At 37.1% G+C, this 20,678-nt stretch overlaps 2 protein-coding genes across 4 annotated transcripts in view; both read right to left on the bottom strand.

Annotated features, from left to right (window-relative positions):
- Window positions 1–646: 646 nt before the first annotated feature.
- LOC127619654 (dual specificity protein kinase CLK2) lies at window positions 647–14,656 on the bottom strand. Of its 3 annotated transcripts, XM_052092613.1 has the most exons (14): window positions 14,527–14,656; window positions 11,566–11,770; window positions 10,675–10,930; window positions 9,066–9,156; window positions 8,078–8,144; window positions 7,701–7,817; window positions 7,081–7,247; window positions 6,842–6,936; window positions 6,506–6,635; window positions 5,376–5,458; window positions 4,874–4,953; window positions 4,666–4,756; window positions 4,340–4,365; window positions 3,031–3,212 (listed from the first exon to the last, which is right to left on the bottom strand). In XM_052092613.1, exons 2-14 carry the CDS (start codon window positions 11,757–11,759, stop codon window positions 3,164–3,166), a joined length of 1,446 nt encoding a protein of 481 aa, XP_051948573.1. In that variant the 5' UTR covers window positions 11,760–11,770; window positions 14,527–14,656; the 3' UTR covers window positions 3,031–3,163. The 3 variants fall into 3 exon arrangements, with proteins under 3 accessions (XP_051948572.1, XP_051948574.1, XP_051948573.1); XM_052092612.1 differs by lacking the exon at window positions 4,340–4,365 and having other exon boundaries at window positions 647–3,212; XM_052092614.1 differs by lacking the exons at window positions 4,340–4,365; window positions 9,066–9,156; window positions 11,566–11,770; window positions 14,527–14,656 and having other exon boundaries at window positions 647–3,212; window positions 10,675–10,822.
- A 351-nt stretch (window positions 14,657–15,007) lies between these two features.
- The window catches only part of LOC127620151 (histone-lysine N-methyltransferase SETDB1-A-like), a 30,364-nt gene continuing 24,693 nt past the window's right edge, over window positions 15,008–20,678 (bottom strand). The window contains exons 17-21 of the mRNA XM_052093265.1: window positions 20,154–20,201; window positions 18,829–18,945; window positions 18,543–18,745; window positions 18,320–18,408; window positions 15,008–15,376 (exon numbers count right to left, since the gene is read on the bottom strand). Coding sequence (XP_051949225.1) covers window positions 15,259–15,376; window positions 18,320–18,408; window positions 18,543–18,745; window positions 18,829–18,945; window positions 20,154–20,201 — 575 coding nt within the window. The 3' untranslated portion in view covers window positions 15,008–15,258. The remainder of the gene's footprint in view (window positions 15,377–18,319; window positions 18,409–18,542; window positions 18,746–18,828; window positions 18,946–20,153; window positions 20,202–20,678) is intronic.

The following is a 20,678-nucleotide window of genomic DNA, read 5'->3' as shown; positions in this document are numbered from 1 at the left end:
ACATTAGTGATGGCGGGGCATTTCACAGACATGTGAGAGGGGAAGATACCTTTGATGCTGTGCAGCTGAGAATAGTTAAAATCACAGTTATATTTGTAAACATCTATATTTTAGTGGGGTGAGGATGACCTACTATATATCTTAAAAAGTAAAAATAAAAAAATCAGATACATCTCATGTATGATTGACTGATCTTAACAGATTAAGGGCAAAGATCTTTCCTTCAAGCAGATGGGAAGGTAGGAAGAAAAACAGATTTTTAGGAGGGTTACGGATAGGAAACGTCTGTGTTGAAAGAATGACGCAACCAAATTTTCCTTCCCAGTTCCCACCATTTGGCCTTAAACAACATGTTACTAGTTCATTAACAACTCATTTTAAACTATTTCTTAAGTGTGACAAACTAGGGCTGTGAATCGCTTAAAAAAAAAAAGTGTAATTAATCGCACAGTATTTGATTAATTGCGATTAATCGTGGTACATTAAAACAAACATTAAAATATCAGATACGTTGTCACAAGAACTTGCAACATTCGTTTTCATCATTTCATTTCAATATGTACATATTTAAAGGTATAAATATTTTATACAAGTATGTGTTTACGTGCCATTATTATAATAATAATAATAGGATTAAATGAGCAGATTCAATTCATAAAGCTTTATTGCCAAGATAAACGTAAGTGTACATTGCCAATGCATTATAAGTCTATACATACAAATATAAAACAAATGTAATGGCTTAAGCTTAATTTGCTGAAGTTTAAAATCTCAAAACTGTTGTTTTCTCTGGCTGCCTGTTCAGTCCCTATGGCACACACCATGAAGGTTTTGTGCGGTTTCGCTTTTGACACTGCTTGCCCGTATTTCTCCCACACCTGGCTCACCGCTTGCGGGTTAAGTCTCCTTTCTTCATACAATAAATCCACACCTGTGTTTATTATGCCCGGTACGTGCGTTGAGTGTAATGAATCAGTGTGCACTGCTCCACACAATCCGTTTCTGTGCTAGGATGTGCAGTCGAGCGTGTACCTTTGAAAATGTTATAGTAATTTTAGCAACAGGAAGTGGGGAAAATCATTGAAGTGAAGTTTCAAAGAGTGAAATAAAACAAACACAAAAACTTTATACTGCATTATTATTATTTTTAAACACATTAAACTGTCAACTATTAATTGCATAAACATGTTAAATTTCCCAGCCCTAGTTTAAACACATTAAGACCCATTAAATTGGGTAAATGTAGTCTATACGGTCTCAAAACACCATAGCATGAAATCACTGTATTTGAAAAGGTCTGGCTGAGAGATCCATTCTAAATAAAGCTTGATGAGTGATCTCAGAAAGGGTGCTTTTAGAAGAGCTTTACTGTAATTGCCTAAATGCTAAGCTGCAGTGTCTTTTGGCCATGAATGAGTAAAGGAGGGCCAACAACGAGGGCCACGAAGTCTAAAGAAATACTGGAATTAATTCTGTGAACTCATCACTCAGATTCCTGAAAACATTACACACCGATCAGCCACAACATTAAAACCACCTGCCTAATATTGTGTAGGTCCCCCTCATGCTGACAAAACAATGCCAAATCTCTAGAATTTACTCAGAATGGTGTCAAAAACAAAAAACATCCAGTGAGCGGCAGTTCTGTGGATGGATATGCCTTGTTGAGAATGGGGAGACTGGTTAGAACTGGCAAAGTCTATGGTAACTCAGATAACCGCTCTGTACAATTGTGGTGAGAAGTATATAATCTCTGAATGCTGTTCTTAGATGCAGGTTAGCGCCGTATTGGCAGCACGAGGGGACCTACACAATATTAGGCAGGTGGTTTTAATGTTGCGGTTGATCGATGTATAGGCTCTTGGCATGGTTTTCATACAGTTTCTACGAAGACTTTTACATTTTCAGAAATAAACGTGAATGGTGCATGCTCATTTAAAACTCCCCACCAGTGCCAGGATGTTGTCATGAGTTTCCCAAGGAATCCTGAGTGGGTATTAGCGCGTTGCTAGGTGGTAACACAGGTCACATCCACACTAATATGTTTTTTTTAAAACACACTGATTTCGCTATGTCTATGCCTCAACCATACTGGAACAGCATTTTCCTCCTCTAAAAAAAAAAGTGTTTCATGATGCTCTCCAATATGGCATACTTTGTAAAATGATAATGTTATGAAACAAAAAAACAACAACCTGAAAATGAATGCGCGACAAGAACCTTGTGATTGTAAAAATATGTTGCCCGGGGAGCTGCCGTGAAAACATTTTCACAGCAGGCAGACAGACAGGGCCTTTATTCTATAGTCACAACATATTTATTCATATTTACACATTTATACATTAAATTTCATACAAAGTCACAAAAAGATAGACAGTTAGAACTAAATAAATACTGTAAATGTGTGCGATGGACAGGAAGAACAGAACAATGCGTGCTCTGTTACTTGGTTTGAATATCGAATACAATAATTGTGTGGGTTGTAATGCATTTGCATTTTTTGTTTTAATCAGCTAAGGGCTAAAATGCAGAAAATGGATCCACCCAATAAATAACTAGATTGTAACAGATATAATGCTTGCTTTGATGGTCTCTCAGTTATTTTCTAAGGAGTGTCAGACTAATAAGATGATTCGAACCACTGTCCCTCAGCCTATAGCTGTCCAAAAGAATCACTAGCCAAAACTGTCTGTTCACTGGAAGAACTGAATTCCTGCCAAAGAGGGCATAACCATTCAGCAATCCCTTGAAATGTCCAATAAAAAAATCGGCTACAAGCACGACAGTTTATGGGAACTTCTATAAGCCATGTTCTCTTATTCTCCTAACAACAAGAGGTTGTTCTCACATTATAGGAAGATGATCGATAAATGCAGAACTCTGCCAGTCGACCAGCCATAAAATGTTTTATTTCTCTTGAACTGCAAAACTTTGTATAAAAGGTCAGTTCGGCTCCAACTCTTTTGGCATGCGAGTCCTCGGAGATGTTGGTGCAAGATAGAGATGTTTGTTTATCTGTGTCACCGACTGATGTCGCGGCTTCCCTCCCAGCTTTTACCGGCGATCTGGTCAGCAGTGCTGATGTTGCTCTGAAAGAAGGGATGCTTTAGGGCTGAAGCGAGAGAGATGCGCTTCGCCGGCTCGTATTCCAGCATGGCCTCTATCAGATCAAACATCTGGTGATGCTCTTCAGCTTCAGAGAGAAGATATCTCTGTGTGAGAAAAAAAAGGTTGTACAACAATGAGCCTATTTACATGACAACACACATTTACATAAACAGCCATTCAGTACTCCAGTTTTTGAATAATTGACTTTTCCATGGCAGTATGCGATTAACATGATTTGTTTTTGCTGAACAGATTCCCGTTTGCTTATCAGGTACTTACAATTTGAATTACTAGATTTAAATGAAACATTTATTCACAGATAAGGCCTGCTTTTGAAACAGTTTTACTCTACACAAACACTCAAAAACAGCAATTTCTACCTGATGAAATATTTTAGCTAAACTAGAAAAAATTATTTTATTCTCAATTCCATAACTTTAGATTTTACTCATTGTCAGGCCTGGAAATAACAATTTTTAAATTTCCTTCATGTAACCTAGTGGTACACTGTAAAATATCTTAATGTTAAATGAACATGAAAAATGCTACAGTAAAAAAAGTGGTTAACGAGTAGTTACATTAACATACAGTAAATAAAAAATTGTAACAAGACAATACATGTAATTTTACGGTAAAAAAGTATGATTTTACCATTTAATTAACAGTAAAAAATTATATTATATTATGTTTAACAAGAGTAAAAATGTCCCTTTTATTGTAAACTTTTAAAAATTACGGTGAAAAACAATAATTGAGCATTCCCAGAAGTCCCTGCATGGCCCATAACATTTCATTATATTTCATTAGTTATGTTTCTTCTTATTTTTGTATATTAGTTACGTACAGTGGGGTGTTTCTGTGTTATATTTTGTGTGGTTTAATTAATGTTTATTGCATTATTTTAGCATCACATGCGTTATCCTGATGGCGTTTTGTGTTTGAGAGTACAAAACTCGACATGTGTATTAATGATTGATCCTGGAAGGATGATTTGATGAACTTTAAGTCATCATGTGGCCTTTAGTAGTTACTACAGTGATTAACAATATATATATATATAAAAAGCAGACTTTCATAGATCCAGAAGTTTAGTATATGATGTTTATATAATTTAATCATTTATATGATGCATCAAATTACATCCTGTAAAGCCTGAAAAATGTTCACCGTATCTTTTACGGTAACAGTACTTTACCGTAAATTCAACTTCAAATTTTTTAAAACAGTTTACCTTGAAATTGAGCATCTTGGACATCCCTAATAAACAACAGTGTGAAATATGTCAGTAAATACAAGTTGGCCAATCATAATAGAAGTCAATAAATGTTACTCTTAGAAGGTACAGCAGAAAAGAACGTCAGTGTAATTCTACGGGTCTGAGACAAGGTGGAAACTGCAAAATTAAATTTCTAGAAAGCGAAAAATGATAACTGTTTGTAACATAAGCGTACATGAGCTAAAAAGTAAAATGCAACAAAATAAAGAATTTGCCTTTTAAAATCAAGAATGAGGCAGATGAATATGCATCCCTAATGTTTTACAGTCTGAGTTCCTCACCCGTAAAGGTTTGCAGTTTTCTCTGACATATCTTCCTGCTGAGGAGTTCTCATCCCAGTCCAGGCGCCCACGGTAAAAATATTTTTGTTTCCTGTGAAGGGGAGGTGATCATATTAATTGCAAAACCCATTTCATGCAAACGTGCTTTGACATGGCGTAACATGGAAACTGTATGTTTAAATCAGTCTTAATAAAAGCTTAAATATACCTAGTCTTACGAATCATCCGGGAAGGAACAGGGCCCAAAATTCTTTCCATCATTGCTAAATGCTCCCGATTGTCATGAGTCTGAAGAACAAAATACATTGCTTACATTCCTTGCATTACAAATGCAAGAATAACTGACAGACACTGAAATGAATTGAAATGAGAAATTAAAAAGTTTTGTTTATGACAACTGTGGAATATTGGGACTCTTCAGCAGTATTCTTTTGGCTAAACTTTACAATACAGGAAGGACATATGTTCTTTCCAGCTTAAACAGATGGCTTTGGGTGTGACTGGAAGAAATAGAGGGAGCATTAGTGAGTGCGTTTGTGGTCAAAGGGTGAGTGGCAGGTGTTTGCTTCAGTGTGCGGGTATGAACACCTGTGACCCCTTGGTAGGATTCCACCTGATCTTAAGCTTCTTATGTGAAAATAAACAAGTGTGGCTGTGTAGGCCTGCTGTCAAGTGGCAAGAAAAAAAAAAAGTGGAGGTAGATTTTGTACCTGGAAAAGTGTGAAGCCGAGGTAGTATTCAAAGAGGATGCAGCCAATGCTCCACACATCACAAGGCTGACTCCAACCCAATTCTGAAAAGGAGAGGAGCAATTTAGTAGGCCGTTTTGAATGAGCAAGTCATCTAGTGGCAATGTCATGTTACTGCATCATAATAAAAAAACAAAGGTGTATTGGTTTAGTGTATGTGCACATAGATACATTACACTTGCATTTGACATACTTAAAAAATAAAATAAAAGAGACTGCACTGTTTACTCTGCAGTACCCAATGCAAACTAGAACAACTCATAACATATTATGGTTGGAAATATTCTTGCATGGTTACCAATCGTACGTTTTACAATTCCCTGAGTGAAGTCACAGCAGTCTCTAGCTGAATCTAATTAAATTCCTTGTGGTGGAAAGGAAGAAAGTAACCTGCTGTCTTGCTGCTGCGATTAACTCATTCTTAAAGGAATAGTTCACCCAAAAATGAAAATTCTCTCATTATTCACTTACCTGGATGCCATCCCAGATGTGTACGACTGTCTTTCTTCAGCAGAACACAAATGAAGATTTTTAGAAGATAGAACTCTGTCATGTCCTTATAACGGGTGCCAGCACTTTGATGGTCCAAAACTCACATTTAGGCAGCATAAAGGTCATCCATGTGACTCCAATCGATCAATGAATGTTTTCTGAAGCGAATCAATCCATTTTTGTAAAAAATAAATAGATGATTAATTATTAACTTTAAAAAAAGCGCTTCCTGCCAGTAGCTGACGTGAAGTGTGATGCAAGCGGGTCGGCGAGTTCACATGAAAATTGTATTTATGTTTATTTGGGTTTATTTACAACAGAAGAACGAACACCATGCGAGAGATCAGCCATTTCAAACAGCATCAGATCTTCTAAAAATCTTCATTTGTGTTCTACTGAAGAAAGAAAGTCTGGGATGGCATCACGGTAAGTGAATAATTACAGAATTTTCATTTTTGAATGAACTATATCTTTAACCAACACTTTAGCTAGTCTCGGTTCATGTTAATCACAAGAGTTTTAAATCTAAAACACATGGTGATTGATCATGAGGCAGGAGATCATGAGGCAGGACTGACACTAAGCCCAAACATGCTTACCCAGAATAACTTCTGGTGCTCTGTAGTGCCGGGTTGAGACAATGGTGCTGTGGTGCTCATGGTCAAATGTAGCACTGCCAAAATCCACCACCCTCACTGCTGTGCTTTTCACAGTACGCTCATCTCGCTTCTACCATACAGAAAAAGAGTAGGACAATCAATTATTACATATATTTAATGATGTCCTTTGTTTTTCTTTTAATTCAAAATATTGCATTTGCAGAAATAAACTGCACATTTGACTAAATATTTATCAATAGGTGCTTCCAAATTTCTTCATTGAGAAATACAGAAAATATAAAGACTTTGTTTAGAGGTAATAAACTCTTCCATCACCTTCTCCACATTGTATGTCATTGTAAAATCAGAGTTGATGAACAGGATGTTTTCTGGTTTTAGGTCTGTGTGGGTCAGTTTGTTCTCATGTAAAACTGTAAAGGAGAGAAACATCAGCATTTTCCAAATACAATGAACTGCATTGAACTTATTTATTATTGGGAAAACAGAGTGTAGCATCACTGCAATTTCACACATTTATTCTATCTTGAATGTTGGGCTTTGGCATGTCTACTTACACTTGACAGCCAGGCAAAGCTGGTAAGCCATATGACGCACTTGGCTGATAGAGTAGGGCAGGTAATTGTTTTCTTTGAGGAAGTCAAAAGTGCTGAGGGCCAGCAGCTCAAAACTGATACACATATGCCCGTGATAGTCAAACCAGTCAAACATCTGCACACATAGACTAAGAGGGAGAGGAAAATACCTTTATAAACAGGGGACCTTTGTGTTTAATAGAGCTGCACAATGAATCAAAAAATATTCAAGATTCAAATTTGTTTACAATTTGAATAAATGGTAAAACACTTGTTTATTATACAATAAAGCAATTCAGGAACAATTGTTTTGCATGTGTAGCCTACATAAAGTATATGGCATGCAGTTGCCCCACAAAAAGTTTTTTAATCTAGATGAATAAATCGCAATTACAATATGAAGCATGATAATCGTCAATTATGATTTGTCATAATCATGTAGACCTAGCGTTTAACATGAAAAGCAATTTGGCAAGCAAGTGATTAAATGTTGTCTTTGGTCCATCCTTTGGTCAGATTAGATTGCACCTACAAGCTGTAAGGATAAGTACTTCATGCAAGATTGCTCAAAGGATACTTGATAATCTGATTTTCCAACTCACTTTTTATTTTCAGGATCCTTTCCATTGATTCTTTCCAGTACGTTGATCTCCAGCCGTGCAGCCTCTTTGTACTTCTCAACATTTTTGATTATCTTCAGAGCGACATGAGCTCCGCCCCTTAACCAAGCAAATAAACATTAGTTTGACCATTTCACTTTCTCTCAAGTAAAACTGAAACATTACTGCCATTTTCATTATATTACACTCCAATAATTCTCCTTTGGGCAATAAAACATCTTTTACTGTGCTTATGGCTCTCGGAGCACATATTTCCAGGCCCAACATCTCAATAGACGTTTTAACAGCTAATCAAAACATTTTACCACAGTGCTTCTGTATTAACACTACTGATTTAGTTACCAAGTTATTACACTCACCTTCGATGATCAATACATTGCATCACCCTCCCGAAGGTGCCCTCACCCAAAGTGCTGACGATCTCATCTAAGAGACAAATAGAGGGAAAAGAAGTAGAGAAAAGGGAAGGTGGAAATTTAAAGAGAGTAGTTAGGCAGTGGACAGAATAGAATTATAATTTTTTTTACAAGTTCCAAGCTTCCTAGAACCTCTCACATTAACTGTAACTGTCTGTAATAAACCATCTTTTAAGGTTAACCTAAAAAAAAAAAGAAAATACGACATTATTATGCACGTACTGTATGAAAAATCTGCAAATTTTTAATGCCGAAAACAGTCTGCATTTCTTTTTAATAAAAAAGGAAAAAAAGAAACTGCTCTGGTGAATCGGTGCAATGTGCTGGGGCAACTAAAAACTACAAAAAAAATGTAATCTTTAGGGTTTTCATAACTTGATAGATTCACCACAGATGGTCTAGTTTTGAAGCCAGTTAAACACGAAATTATTCGATTTTAATCTCCAGAAAATTAAATGCGCCTAGAAAAGTGCAATCACTACATAAATGGCAATGAGTAATCAAATCCTAAATGACGGAAAAGCATAAGACGTGGGGGCAACGTGAATCTTGATGTAAACAAATACATGCTTCAAGAACAGAATAAATATCCTAGAGCTAATTCTAAGAAACTTCTATTTCATAGTCAAGAAATAAAATAGGATATCATAAGTCCTTGGGAATATTCCTAAGCATCCCTGCAAATCATCATACAAACACACCACCCCCTTCAAAAGCATAAATAGAGGAGATCTACTAAGACATGTTCAACCTGCCTTCCCCCTTGCCTGTTGGGGCAAAAGGGGAGAACATTCTAACACGGCATCATCATCACCACCATCATGGTCATGACTTGCTGCCCTCCCCTGTGTGTGTCTGCTGTGTGCTGGTACTAATAGGGAGAAAGGTTACGATATAAGAGTAGAGGAGTAGTAGTAGTGGCAGTGTGTACATCTCTCTTGCAGGACGTCGCCATTCCGACAGATCAGGTGACCCTCCTCGTCGTCCCTCACACACAGAGCCCGTGTCCCGCTGTCACTCCGCTGCTTTCGGCCCCAGCCAGGGTCACAGGTCACAGCACGACCGCAGAGGGAGTAGGGGAGGTGGGCGGAGCAGGGAGAGTGGAGGGGGGCAGCCGTGGCCACGGCGAAGAAGATGAGCAGTGTTGTAGGTAGGTTTGGTGATCATGGGGTGAATCGTATGACACCATGTGAGGAGATATATATAACGATAGGGATATAGTGCAAGGGATCAAGTCAAAGATAACAATTTTACCCCACCCTTCTTGCTGTCTTTCAAACTCCCCTCATCCCTCTGCCTAGCAGCCCTGACAAAAGTCACAAAAGGCAACCAGCATCAAAATTTACTCATTAAAAAAAAAGCAGATGAGTAAAAGCATTGCTATTCAGAACCATCAAAATAAAAAAGTTGCTTTACTGTCAGACAACAAATAAAATAAAACAGCTGATATTATGGAACAATATAAAAATTCTTTTTTTTGCTTAGATTTTCTCACTAATTTGGAATGCCCAATTCCCAATGCACACTGTGTGGTCCTCGTGGTGGCGTAGTGACTCACCTCAACCGGGTGGTGGAGGACAAATCTCAGTTGCCTCCGCGTCTGAGACCATCAATCCACACATTTTATCACGTGGGTTGTTGAGCGCGTTACCGCGGAGACATAGCACATGTGGAGACCTAATCTATTCTCCGTGGCATCCACGCACAACTCACCACACGCCCCACCGAGAGTGAACCACATTATAGCAACCATAAGGAGGTTCCCCCATGTGACTCTAACCCCCTAGCAACCGGGCCAATTTGGTTCCTTAGGAGACCTTGCTGGAGTCACTCAGCATGCCCCCCATCTATAAATTGTGGGAAAAATGTATATAGTTGTGTAGATAGCAAGATAAAGAATAAATGTGAATTAAGAGAGATAAATATTACAATTACTGAGGCTCTCCCATTTACAACTTATTTCATAGTTAGCAATACAAATCAAATCATTATGAAAATCTCTAGAGGCTCTTCAAAAGGGACCAATTCCTAGTTTGACATTACTATAAACACTGAAATCCAAGACTTGGACTACCACTATTAAAGGGATAGTTGACCCAAAATTTGTATTTCTGTCATTATTTACTCACCCTCATGTTGTTCACAAAAACCTGCATGACTGACAGTCTTCTGTGGAACACTAAAGGAGATGTTAGGTAGAATGTTAGCCCCAGTCACTACTTGTTTTACCTCATACAATGAAAGTGAATTGGGACCGGACATTCTCCTTTTGTGTTCCACTAAAGAAAGTTACGCAGGTTTGGAATAACGTGAAGGTGAGTAAATGACTAATGCTATTTCATTCATATTCAATTAAAAGACAAAAGGTCAACAAAAAGAAACAACTTAAAACAAAGGAGTTCATTACTTACCAAATCCTGGGGCTGTGAAAAAGAAAAACATTACAGAGAAAGAGAGACAGAAGCGTGTAGAGGAAGAGATAGGTGAAGGGATTGGGGCGGGGGGGGGGGAAGAGCAGGCTCGGGAATTGAAGTACTCACCGAGGAGGATGGGCTATAGGACCTGGTTCTACGCCGCCTTCGTTTGTGCTTACGCCTGCTGCCTTTCCTTCGGTAGGAGTCCTCACGGTCCCGATCATGGCCCCGGCGGTAGTCGTAGCTGGGCGATGCGTCGCGGGAGCAGTAGTTGCTTGGCGTCCTGTGTTCCCTGTCCCGATCCCGGCTGTGCTCCTGTTGATGATAGCTCTCAGCGTAGTGTTTGTTGTATGGTCTGCGGTCTGAAGAGCGATTGTCGAAGCTGCGGAGAAGTTGAGCGCAATTATTTTACCAATGAATTATTTCCATACTCTAAATCCAAGACGAATGAAGCGATTATTTCATATAAATGATTTCATGTATCTTCTATGAGGTTTTGACACCAAAAATTTATGAAATGGAACTTTTACCATATTATACAATGTTATCATATCATACGAGGTTCACACATTCCCACAAGTTTTCAATTCAAATCATTATTCCATGCAAAATGTTGGGAACTGCAAACAAACTGACATAGACATTTCAGATATTAGTTTTATTTGCTATCCCAAAAGAGTAGATGCAAAGGAACTGTTTACTTTTGCTTTGCTCCTGCTTTTAAATACATCATATGTACTATTTCACATTTTACGTAGTAAACAATAGTCATCACACTATTGATTGCACCTAATCTATATGCAGTCACAAATTTATTCAGAGACAATTAGAGGGCAGAGCTAGAGATCTGTGATCAATGTGTGAAAATTGGTGAGTCTTGTTGTTAGAGTTGTAAACAGTATTATTACTGTAGCTTCTTTGAAAATTGCCTCTGACTTAACTTATAAAGGTTACCAAATTTTTTACAGTGTCTCCAGTAAGTCTATTGAAGGAACTATTCTCTGAAATCAAACTTACCTCCTGGATCGTGCATAGCCGGCCAACTGCCTGTGTCCTCTCCCTCTCCTATCAGGTTCACTGCTGGAAGAGAATGAGGGCGAGCGCCGATTTCGAGGTTTTCTCCCTCGCTCTCTATCCCGCTCACGATATCGATCCTGGTAGCTGCTGCGGCTTGCCCTCCCTGAGGGTGGGTACCGTCTGGAGTGCGGCATCTAATAAGGAACTAAATAAAACAAAAGATATTCAAATTAAAATATATATAAACACACACACACACACACACACACACACACACACACACACACACACACACACACACACACACACCTCTGACTTTAAATGTTGCCATAAACAATGTTAGAAAGCATTCTCAATTTTTTTTTTTTAAAAAAGACAGACAGACAGACATTGAGGACATTTTCAAGTGCTGGTGCAACCTGAATTGCATGCATTTCTAAATGACATATTTTACAAGCAAGACAAGTTATATCTACACCTTAGATATGGATAATGGAAAATATAAAAACTATCATGATTTACTCACCCTCATTCCAGGTGTGAATGACTATCTTTCTTCTGCTGAACGGTTTACAAAGATGGTTTAAAAGAATATCTCAGCTCTGTAGTTCCACACAATGCAAGTGAATGGTGACCAAAGTTTTGAAACTCCAAAAAGAAAATAAAGGCCACATAAATGTAATCCATAAGACTCCATACTACTTTTTCACTATAAATCTTGACATTAGCAGTCTCCTTCACAATCATGATTTCAAGCTTGATTACATTCACTAGCACCATCTAGCACTCTGCACATAGGTCAAGCACCAGGAAGTGTTATCGATCTTGAAAACATGATTGAACTGCAATGGCAAGATGTAGTGAAAAATGTATATGGTCTGTTCTGGCTCAAAATCAATTAGATCGCTTCAGGAGATATCAATTAAAAAATTGTAGACATATGTATTACTTTTACGCTGCCTATATGTGCTTTTTGGAGCTTCAAAATTGTGGTTACCATTAACTTGCATTGTATGGACCTACAGAGCTGAGATATTCTAAAAATCATTGTATTCTGCAGATGAAAGTCATACACATCTGGGATGGCATGAGGGTGAGTAAATTAGAGAATTTTCATTTTTGGTTGAACTAATGGGAATGGCAGTTTGCATTTCAAGCATTTTACAGCACAGGAAAATGGTCTACAACTCAGCTTACCTTCGTAATACACAAAATAAATCTGCTTTTCAAAGAGAGACAAAATATGACTGAAAGAAAGAACTGAAATAAAACGGTCCATATTAGACTTTTTGATGCTTGACCATGTGGTTAAATTTTTCAAATGTGACAAAACCAAGTAGGCCTATGTGGGCAGTTAGGCTGGTTTTGAACAGATGTTAAAATACTTGACAAGATTAGTCTCCCAAGTGTCACACTTTCAAACAGACATTGTTGCATGCAAAGTTTGGGAGACCTTCCTTATATGTATTAAGCATTTACGTATGTTTTATGCCTTTAATCTATGATTTATGCCACACTGACACCCAAACAAATGTTGCTACGATCATAAAGTACAGAATCTTTAATAAAAATGCAACCAGGGCTGCAAAGAAAACACGAGTACAGCAATTTAGAACACATGTCGCAAATTTGGCACAAACTGTATTTTGCATAAGACACAATCCAGGGAGAACACTTTATGATTAGGCTTTCAGGAAAGTGTTGCATTTACACTTGAATTTCTTTACTGACACGAAAACATTCATTTAACCCTTGTGCGTCAATTTAAAAAAAGTTACTCCGAGGACCTTAGAAGAAAAAAATATCCACGTCAAAAACTGCCATAAAAATATTATATATTAATATTATTTTCCACTTTCACTGACTTAAGATTTTTTTAACCAACATCAGTCCTGATCATAACTATCAAGTATTCATTCATTTTCATACCCTTTAAATGCCTGTTTGTTTACATAATGCCTCTGCTGTTTTTTCACACACATACACACTTCTCAATACACACATAAAAAACACACCCAAACAATATTAACGGCATCATTTATTCAATTGGCCTGCAGTGCTCTACAATACAGCAAACAGAAAAAACATGAGGAAAAATGGCGCTATCTGGTGGAAAATATAAAAAAAATAATTATGAATCCAGGGCTCCGGAACGAAAGCATACTATCATATAATTCACGATATTATGCTTTAATGGCACTGGGATATATTGCAGTTTTAATTCGTTTCAATGGGGACATTTTTGTCCTGAAGGTCCTGAGTGTAACTATTTTTGTGTATAGTGTATTATAGATGCATTATAGGAACTGAGGTTGAAATATAAAAATTCTTAAAAAAATACTCCCCTTTAGCAAAATGTATGTCGTTGGCATTAACATAACAAAATTAACGAAAAATAAATAGAATAAAAAAGGGTTAATTTCACTAGATAGCATTTATATATAGAGAGGGGAAAACATGTATATATTTAAAAGCATTGCAATGGACTCAAAGTAATACACTGGCAAAGTAGGTCTTAAATAATATTAAGAGCCTCTTCCTCGAGGCAGCTTAAAGCTATTTTTAGCAGTTTGAACGCCGTGTTACGAAACGTGCAGGGGTTTATTATGCATAACAAAAATAAACGACATATTTGCACCAACTACTGGCGAGGCTTTCCAACTAGCACAAGTTGTTATTGTTTGCACTTACTATTCCTTTCACTTCCTAACGTCAGGGAACTCGTATTAAATCGTTACATAGTTCGGCATCTTCGACACATCACATGGTATAGATACTTTTAAAGGTACTAGGTAAAAAAAGGAATCTCATCTTTCGCAAACTGACTATCTGCTATCCGTCTCGACGGCCATTTTGAGATCTTCAAATATGCAACGGGTCGTTTCTTCAATGCCCTTTTAGGCGGAATTCAGACGAAGTGGTGTAAAACGTGAGTCAATAAAAAATAAGTTTTGTAATCACCGTTTTAGCAGCCGGTCCTGTCCGTTTATCCCACAGAAAATCCGTGTTTAACTTCGACTCCAAATTTCACACTCGAGTCTAATTAAACAGTGAAGAAAAATACCACTTCCGGTCCCTCCTCTATTAACACGCGTGCCAAATTTGATCGTAAACAACACAATGTTTATCCCACAGATGACACTCCCTTACAACATTTACCACGGAAATCATAATTAGTTTACGTCAAACACCACAGTTATGGCACTAAAATAGTTTTAACTTGGTTTTAGACACCGTAGTCTTGGAAAAATGACAAAACCATACAAGGAAGCTGTCTGAAATATAAACTTTTTTGGTTTACAAAAATATATTGTAATATATTATGTTTAATATATAAAAGTTTTTTTTTAATTTTCCACATCCATTTTATTATAGTTTAGCATTATCATTACCCAACCCCCATGTCTGTTTGTCAAGAGAGAATTTGCAAAGCAATTCAATCTTAATATTTTATTTACAAATAATATACAAATCTTCACATTTCTTGCAGATGTTAAAAAAAAAACATAAAATTTACTAAACATAACAAATAACAACAACAAGGCAAAATAATAATTCAAACCGTACATTGCATTATACATTTCATTTGGAATTAGTCTTTAAATGTAATGCTCTTCCAAAACAGTGCCACAGGTTTTAACTAGATAAATGACACAGAGACATTGTGTTCCATCTTAAGTTGAAAGAGCAACATCAGAGCAGCCTGCCCGTGCAGCGCGATGAGCCACAGCAGCACAGCAGAACCTTCCCATCCACACTGCCCACTTCATAGTTGTAATCCCATGTCAACTCTGTACCAGCTTTTATGCGCCTGGGAAAGAGATGAGAGAGTCTGAATATACTGTATTATATATAATGTTAAAGTATTTTCAAAGATATATATATTTTTGATAAAAGCACATTCAAATTCAAAGCAACATGTCAATTTTAAATGGGTAGCAATTACTTTAAGTGTTTTTAAAGACTTCCTGTTTCAGTGGTACACAAAATAAAGAAAGTGAGGTCAAGTGTTTGGTATCATTTTAAAGAAAACGTAAAATAAAAAAAGAATTATATGGATTATGATAAATTCTGAAACTCTAAGCCTAAGAAACTGCTAAAACAAATAAAAAATAAAATACAAGCCAAAAATGTACTTCTTATTTTTCTGATTTTACATTATATGTCTCAGTGTGTTAGTTCCCAATCATGTCACCTCAAACGGTTTTTGTCTTGATGCAACAAAACAGTAAGTTTTGGCATTATAAAAATAATTTATTCAAGTGGCCAAAAGCATCTCCAAGTTTCCAAAAGCCTCTACAAACAAATAAAACAATTGTAAATAAGAACTAATTACACAACAATGATTAAAGGTACAGGTGAAACTCGAAAAATTAGAATATCGTGCAAAAGTTCATTAATTTCAGTAATTCAACTTAAAAGGTGAAACTAATATATTATATAGACTCATTACAAGCAAAGTAAGATATTTCAAGCCTTTATTTGATATAATTTTGATGATTATGGCTTACAGCTTATGAAAACCCCAAATTCAGAATCTCAGAAAATTGGAATATTGTGAAAAGGTTCAGTATTGTAGGCTCAAAGTGTCACACTCTAATCAGCTAAACACCTGCAAAGGGTTCCTGAGCCTTTAAATGGTCTCTCAGTCTGGTTCAGTTGAATTCACAATCATGGGAAAGACTGCTGACCTGACAGTTGTGCAGAAAACCATCATTGACACCCTCCACAAGGAGGGAAAGCCTCAAAAGGTAATTGCAAAAGAAGTTGGATGTTCTCAAAGTGCTGTATCAAATTACATTAATAGAAAGTTAAGTGGAAGGGAAAAGTGTGGAAGAAAAAGGTGCACAAGCAGCAGGGATGAACGTAGCCTGGAGAGGATTGTCAGGAAAAGGCCATTCAAATGTGTGGGGGAGCTTCACAAGGAGTGGACTGAGGCTGGAGTTACTGCATCAAGAGCCACCACACACAGACAGGTCCTGGACATGGGCTTCAAATGTCAAACGTCTTACCTGGGCTAAAGAAAAAAAGAACTGGTCTGTTGCTCAGTGGTCCAAAGTCCTCTTTTCTGATGAGAGCAAATTTTGCATCTCATTTGGAAACCAAGGTCCCAGAGTCTGGAGAAAGAGAGGAGAGGCACACAATCCAAGATGCTTGAAGTCCAGTGTGAAGTTTCCACAGTCTGTGTTGGTTTGGGGAGCCATGTCATCGGCTGGTGTTGGTCCACTGTGCTTTATTAAGTCCAGAGTCAACGCAGCCATCTACCGGGACATTTTAGAGCACTTCATGCTTCCTTCAGCAGACAAGCTTTATGGAGATGCTGACTTCATTTTCCAGCAGGACTTGGCACCTGCCCACACTGCCAAAAGTACCAAAACCTGGTTCAATGACCATGGTATTACTGTGCTTGATTGGCCAACAAACTCGCCTGACCTGAACCCCATAGAGAATCTATGGGGCATTGCTAAGAGAAAGATGAGAGACATGAGACCAAACAATGCAGAAGAGCTGAAGGCAGCTATTGAAGCATCTTGGTCTTCCATAACACCTCAGCAGTGCCACAGGCTGATAGCATCCATGCCACACCGCATTGAGGCAGTAATTAATGCAAAAGGGGCCCAAACCAAGTACTGAGTACATATGCATGATTATACTTTTCAGAGGGCCGACATTTCTGTATTTAAAATCCTTTTTTTATTGATTTCATGTAATATTCTAATTTTCTGAGATTCTGAATTTGGGGTTTTCATAAGCTGTAAGCCATAATCATCAAAATTATATCAAATAAAGGCTTGAAATATTTTACTTTGCTTGTAATGAGTCTATATAATATATTAGTTTCACCTTTTAAGTTGAATTACTGAAATTAATGAACTTTTGCACAATATTCTAATTTTTCGAGTTTCACCTGTATGCTCTGTCTCCAAAAGCATGCAGGCATGAGTAACAAGATCACATTCAGTGTCATTTGAGCCACTGAGTCTGTGTCATGTTAATTGGTGCCATCTCCTGGTGGCCATATGTAATTAGAGTGAACGATCCTTTTTGCCCAAATTTGGATGACATCCACCTTTGGTTGTAGCCATCTGAATCCTAATACAATTGGTTTAGCATGCCAGGTTTAGCATGCTGGACAATGTACTACATAATTTCCGATGAAGTTATCTGGTCCAGGAAAGCTAATGTGTTTTTGGTCAGATATGTGCTGTGCACAAATCATTGGGCTTCGTGTGGATTATCTAATGATCTATGCACATCCGATTATGTTGTGTTTGGACTCGTTTTAAAGATAATCACCTCATCTATGTAATCTTATGTGATAATTTATGTTTTGTTAATTTTTCATGAGATTATAAGCAAAAGCTTATAATGTATGAAATATACTTGCTATTACTCACTATATCTTTATGATATGGATGTATTATGATTGTATTCTACTATTTGAGAGCTTTCCAATGACATATGACAGATGGCTATTTGATCAGTTTGATGTTTTTACCAATTACAATAAAATGTGCAGTGCAAAATTATCAATAAATGATCAATACAGAGCACTTCTGGTTTGTCTGCAAATTTCAAAGCACTTGTTCAGTTATGGTCATAGCCTACATTCATTGTAAATTACAGCCAATGACGGATTAACCACCGGGCCCACTTGTTTCCAAAAATATATTTTAAATACTAACAACTTCACTTATCAATTTCCTACATCTCCTTAATAGACAATTAAGCTGGTATGTATGGAGGCACTGACTTGCTAGCAAAAAAAGCAACCCAGGGAAAACGGAGGTCGTGTGTGTCGATGAAGACATTCTGGACAAATAAATTGGGACTGCAACTATGCTGTTGAGAAAGGAAACACAAAAAGTAAAAAGTAATGCAAACAATGCATAATACATGGTATAAATATTCTTAAAATGTTTGGCATGTCAACAAACACATCATTATATATCCTGAATAGTGTAGGTGTGGCATACATTGATGTAGCGCCCGAGGTTGCCCTCCTGTCTCGCATCAATGATGTAACACGCCTCCTCTCTGTTGAACAGCCTGCGGGTGTTGCTGGCAGGTTGTATTGTCCTCGTTGTCTCGCTCAGTGTTTTAGATGTTTCTAGTGGTTTTACTCTTCTCTGGCACGACTTCTTGGCAAAGCAGCGTCTCGGAGCTGAGGTCTTTTGGCCTGAAACAAAGAGATGGTAATCACAAAACACTAAAACAAGCCTAAATTGAAGATTCAGTCATTGCAAGAATAAAGAGACAGACCTTCTTTTTTTTGATTGGCTAAGACAGTCAAATTCTTCTGTGTATCTTCAGATATTTCATCAGGCTCAGTGGACAGTGTTTGCACTGTGTTGAGCACAGTGTTGTACTCATCACAGACTAAACAGGAAGAGAAAAATTCAAATAGAAAATCTTCAGAGGACAGGCCAAGAGCGATATGAGCAAAGTATTTACATTTAGACTACATAAAACAGCAGCATCAATCCTGCACACACACATAATCCACTGTCAGAAGGAATTTCTGTAGGATTTTAAATATACACCAATGAACAAATTTCACTTTGACTCAATTTACAGGTTGTTGGACTTCAAAGTAGACAAAGAAACATGCATAAAAAAATGACAATCATGGCTTTAAAAATGACTTCAGTCACTAGTTTAAAGGGTTCACCCAAAAAAGAAAATTTGCATATTTTTCTCACCCTCATGCCATCCCAGAAGTGTAGGACTTTCTTTTGCAAAACACAAACAAATATTTTTATTAGAAAATCTCAGCTACAATGCAAGTGAATGGTGGCCAGAACGTTGAAGGTCCAAAAAGCATTTAAAGTGGGCAACAAATAATCCAAATTAATCCAGTGGTTAAATCCATGTCTTTATAAGCAATATGATAGGTGTGGGTGAGAAACAGATCAATATTTAAGTCCTATTTTACTATAAATTTCCACTTTCGCATTCTTTTTGTATATCGCCTCCAGAGGGAGGAGAAATTATAGTAAAAAAAAGGACATGAATATGTTTCTCACACACACCTATCATGTCACTTCTGAAGACATGGATTTATCCACTGGAGTCATATGGATTACTTTTATGCTGCTTTTATATGTGTTTTGGAGCTTCAAAGTTCTGGCCACCATTCACATGCATTGTATGGACCCACAGAGCTGAGATATTCTTCTAAAAATATTTGTGTTCAGAAGAACGAACGAAAGTCATACACATTGTGGATGGCATGATGGTGAGTAAATGATAAGAGAATTTCCATTTTTGGTGAACTATCCCTTTAAGGATATCTTCAAGATAATGTGAGTTATGTGAAGCAAAAGAAGACTTTGGAATGGAATAGTGCATTATTGCATGGTTTTTCCTGTATAAACAATTTCTAATGTGAATCATTCACATATTCCCTATTGATTTAATTTACCTCTTGACATAGAACTACTAACCCTTCACATGGGAAACATTTAAGAAGTTATATTTTAATGACCCCATGTAATAGATACTTTCTTATTATTTCAGGTATTAGTATACGTACTGAAATATAATCATAGTATTAGTTGTGCTATATTTTTTACCATCATTCTTACCATCCATCTCCTCATGCTCAGTTTCCACCTGCATAGGTTCATATTTTTCTATGGACAGAAGAACATAAAGATCTAATAGTTACACAAAGTTACATGCAATTGACAAGTTTAAATGATCTGAAGTCATTTCAATAATTTATTCACAGCCACAACATACCTTCACTAGGCATGTAATGATACACAAACTTCATGATACGATATGTTAAAGCTTTCATGATACGATAAAGAAAATGTAAAATAAATAAACAGCACCCACAAACTTATTCAAGGATTAAACAAATATCTTTAAAACATAAATGGTAAATGGTCTGCACTTATATAGCGCCTTTTTAACCTTAACGGTATTCAAAGCGCTTTACACGGTGAATCATTCACCCATTCAAACACACAGCGCTGCCACGCAAGGTGCTAGCCTGCCATTGGAAGCAACTTGGGGTTCAGTGTCTTGTCCAAGGACACTTTGGCATGTGGAGTCGTGTGGGCCGGGATTCAAACCACCAATCCTGCGATTAGTGGCCGACCAGC

The sequence above is a fragment of the Xyrauchen texanus genome, chromosome 26 (genome assembly GCF_025860055.1).
Source record: "Xyrauchen texanus isolate HMW12.3.18 chromosome 26, RBS_HiC_50CHRs, whole genome shotgun sequence".
Classification (NCBI taxonomy): Eukaryota; Metazoa; Chordata; class Actinopteri; order Cypriniformes; family Catostomidae; genus Xyrauchen; species Xyrauchen texanus.
Note: the sequence above shows the minus strand (reverse complement) of the source record. Positions and strands in the feature narration are given on the sequence as shown.

Coding starts and splice junctions, on each gene's coding strand:
- LOC127619654 (XM_052092612.1), bottom strand. CDS start 11,759: ATGCCGCACTCCAGACGGTACCCACCCTCAGGGAGGGCAAGCCGCAGC. Junction 10,931..11,565: donor GGCTATGCACGATCCAGGAG/GTAAGTTTGATT, acceptor ACTTCTCCGCAG/CTTCGACAATCGCTCTTCAG. Junction 9,157..10,674: donor CCTATAGCCCATCCTCCTCG/GTGAGTACTTCA, acceptor GGCCGAAAGCAG/CGGAGTGACAGCGGGACACG.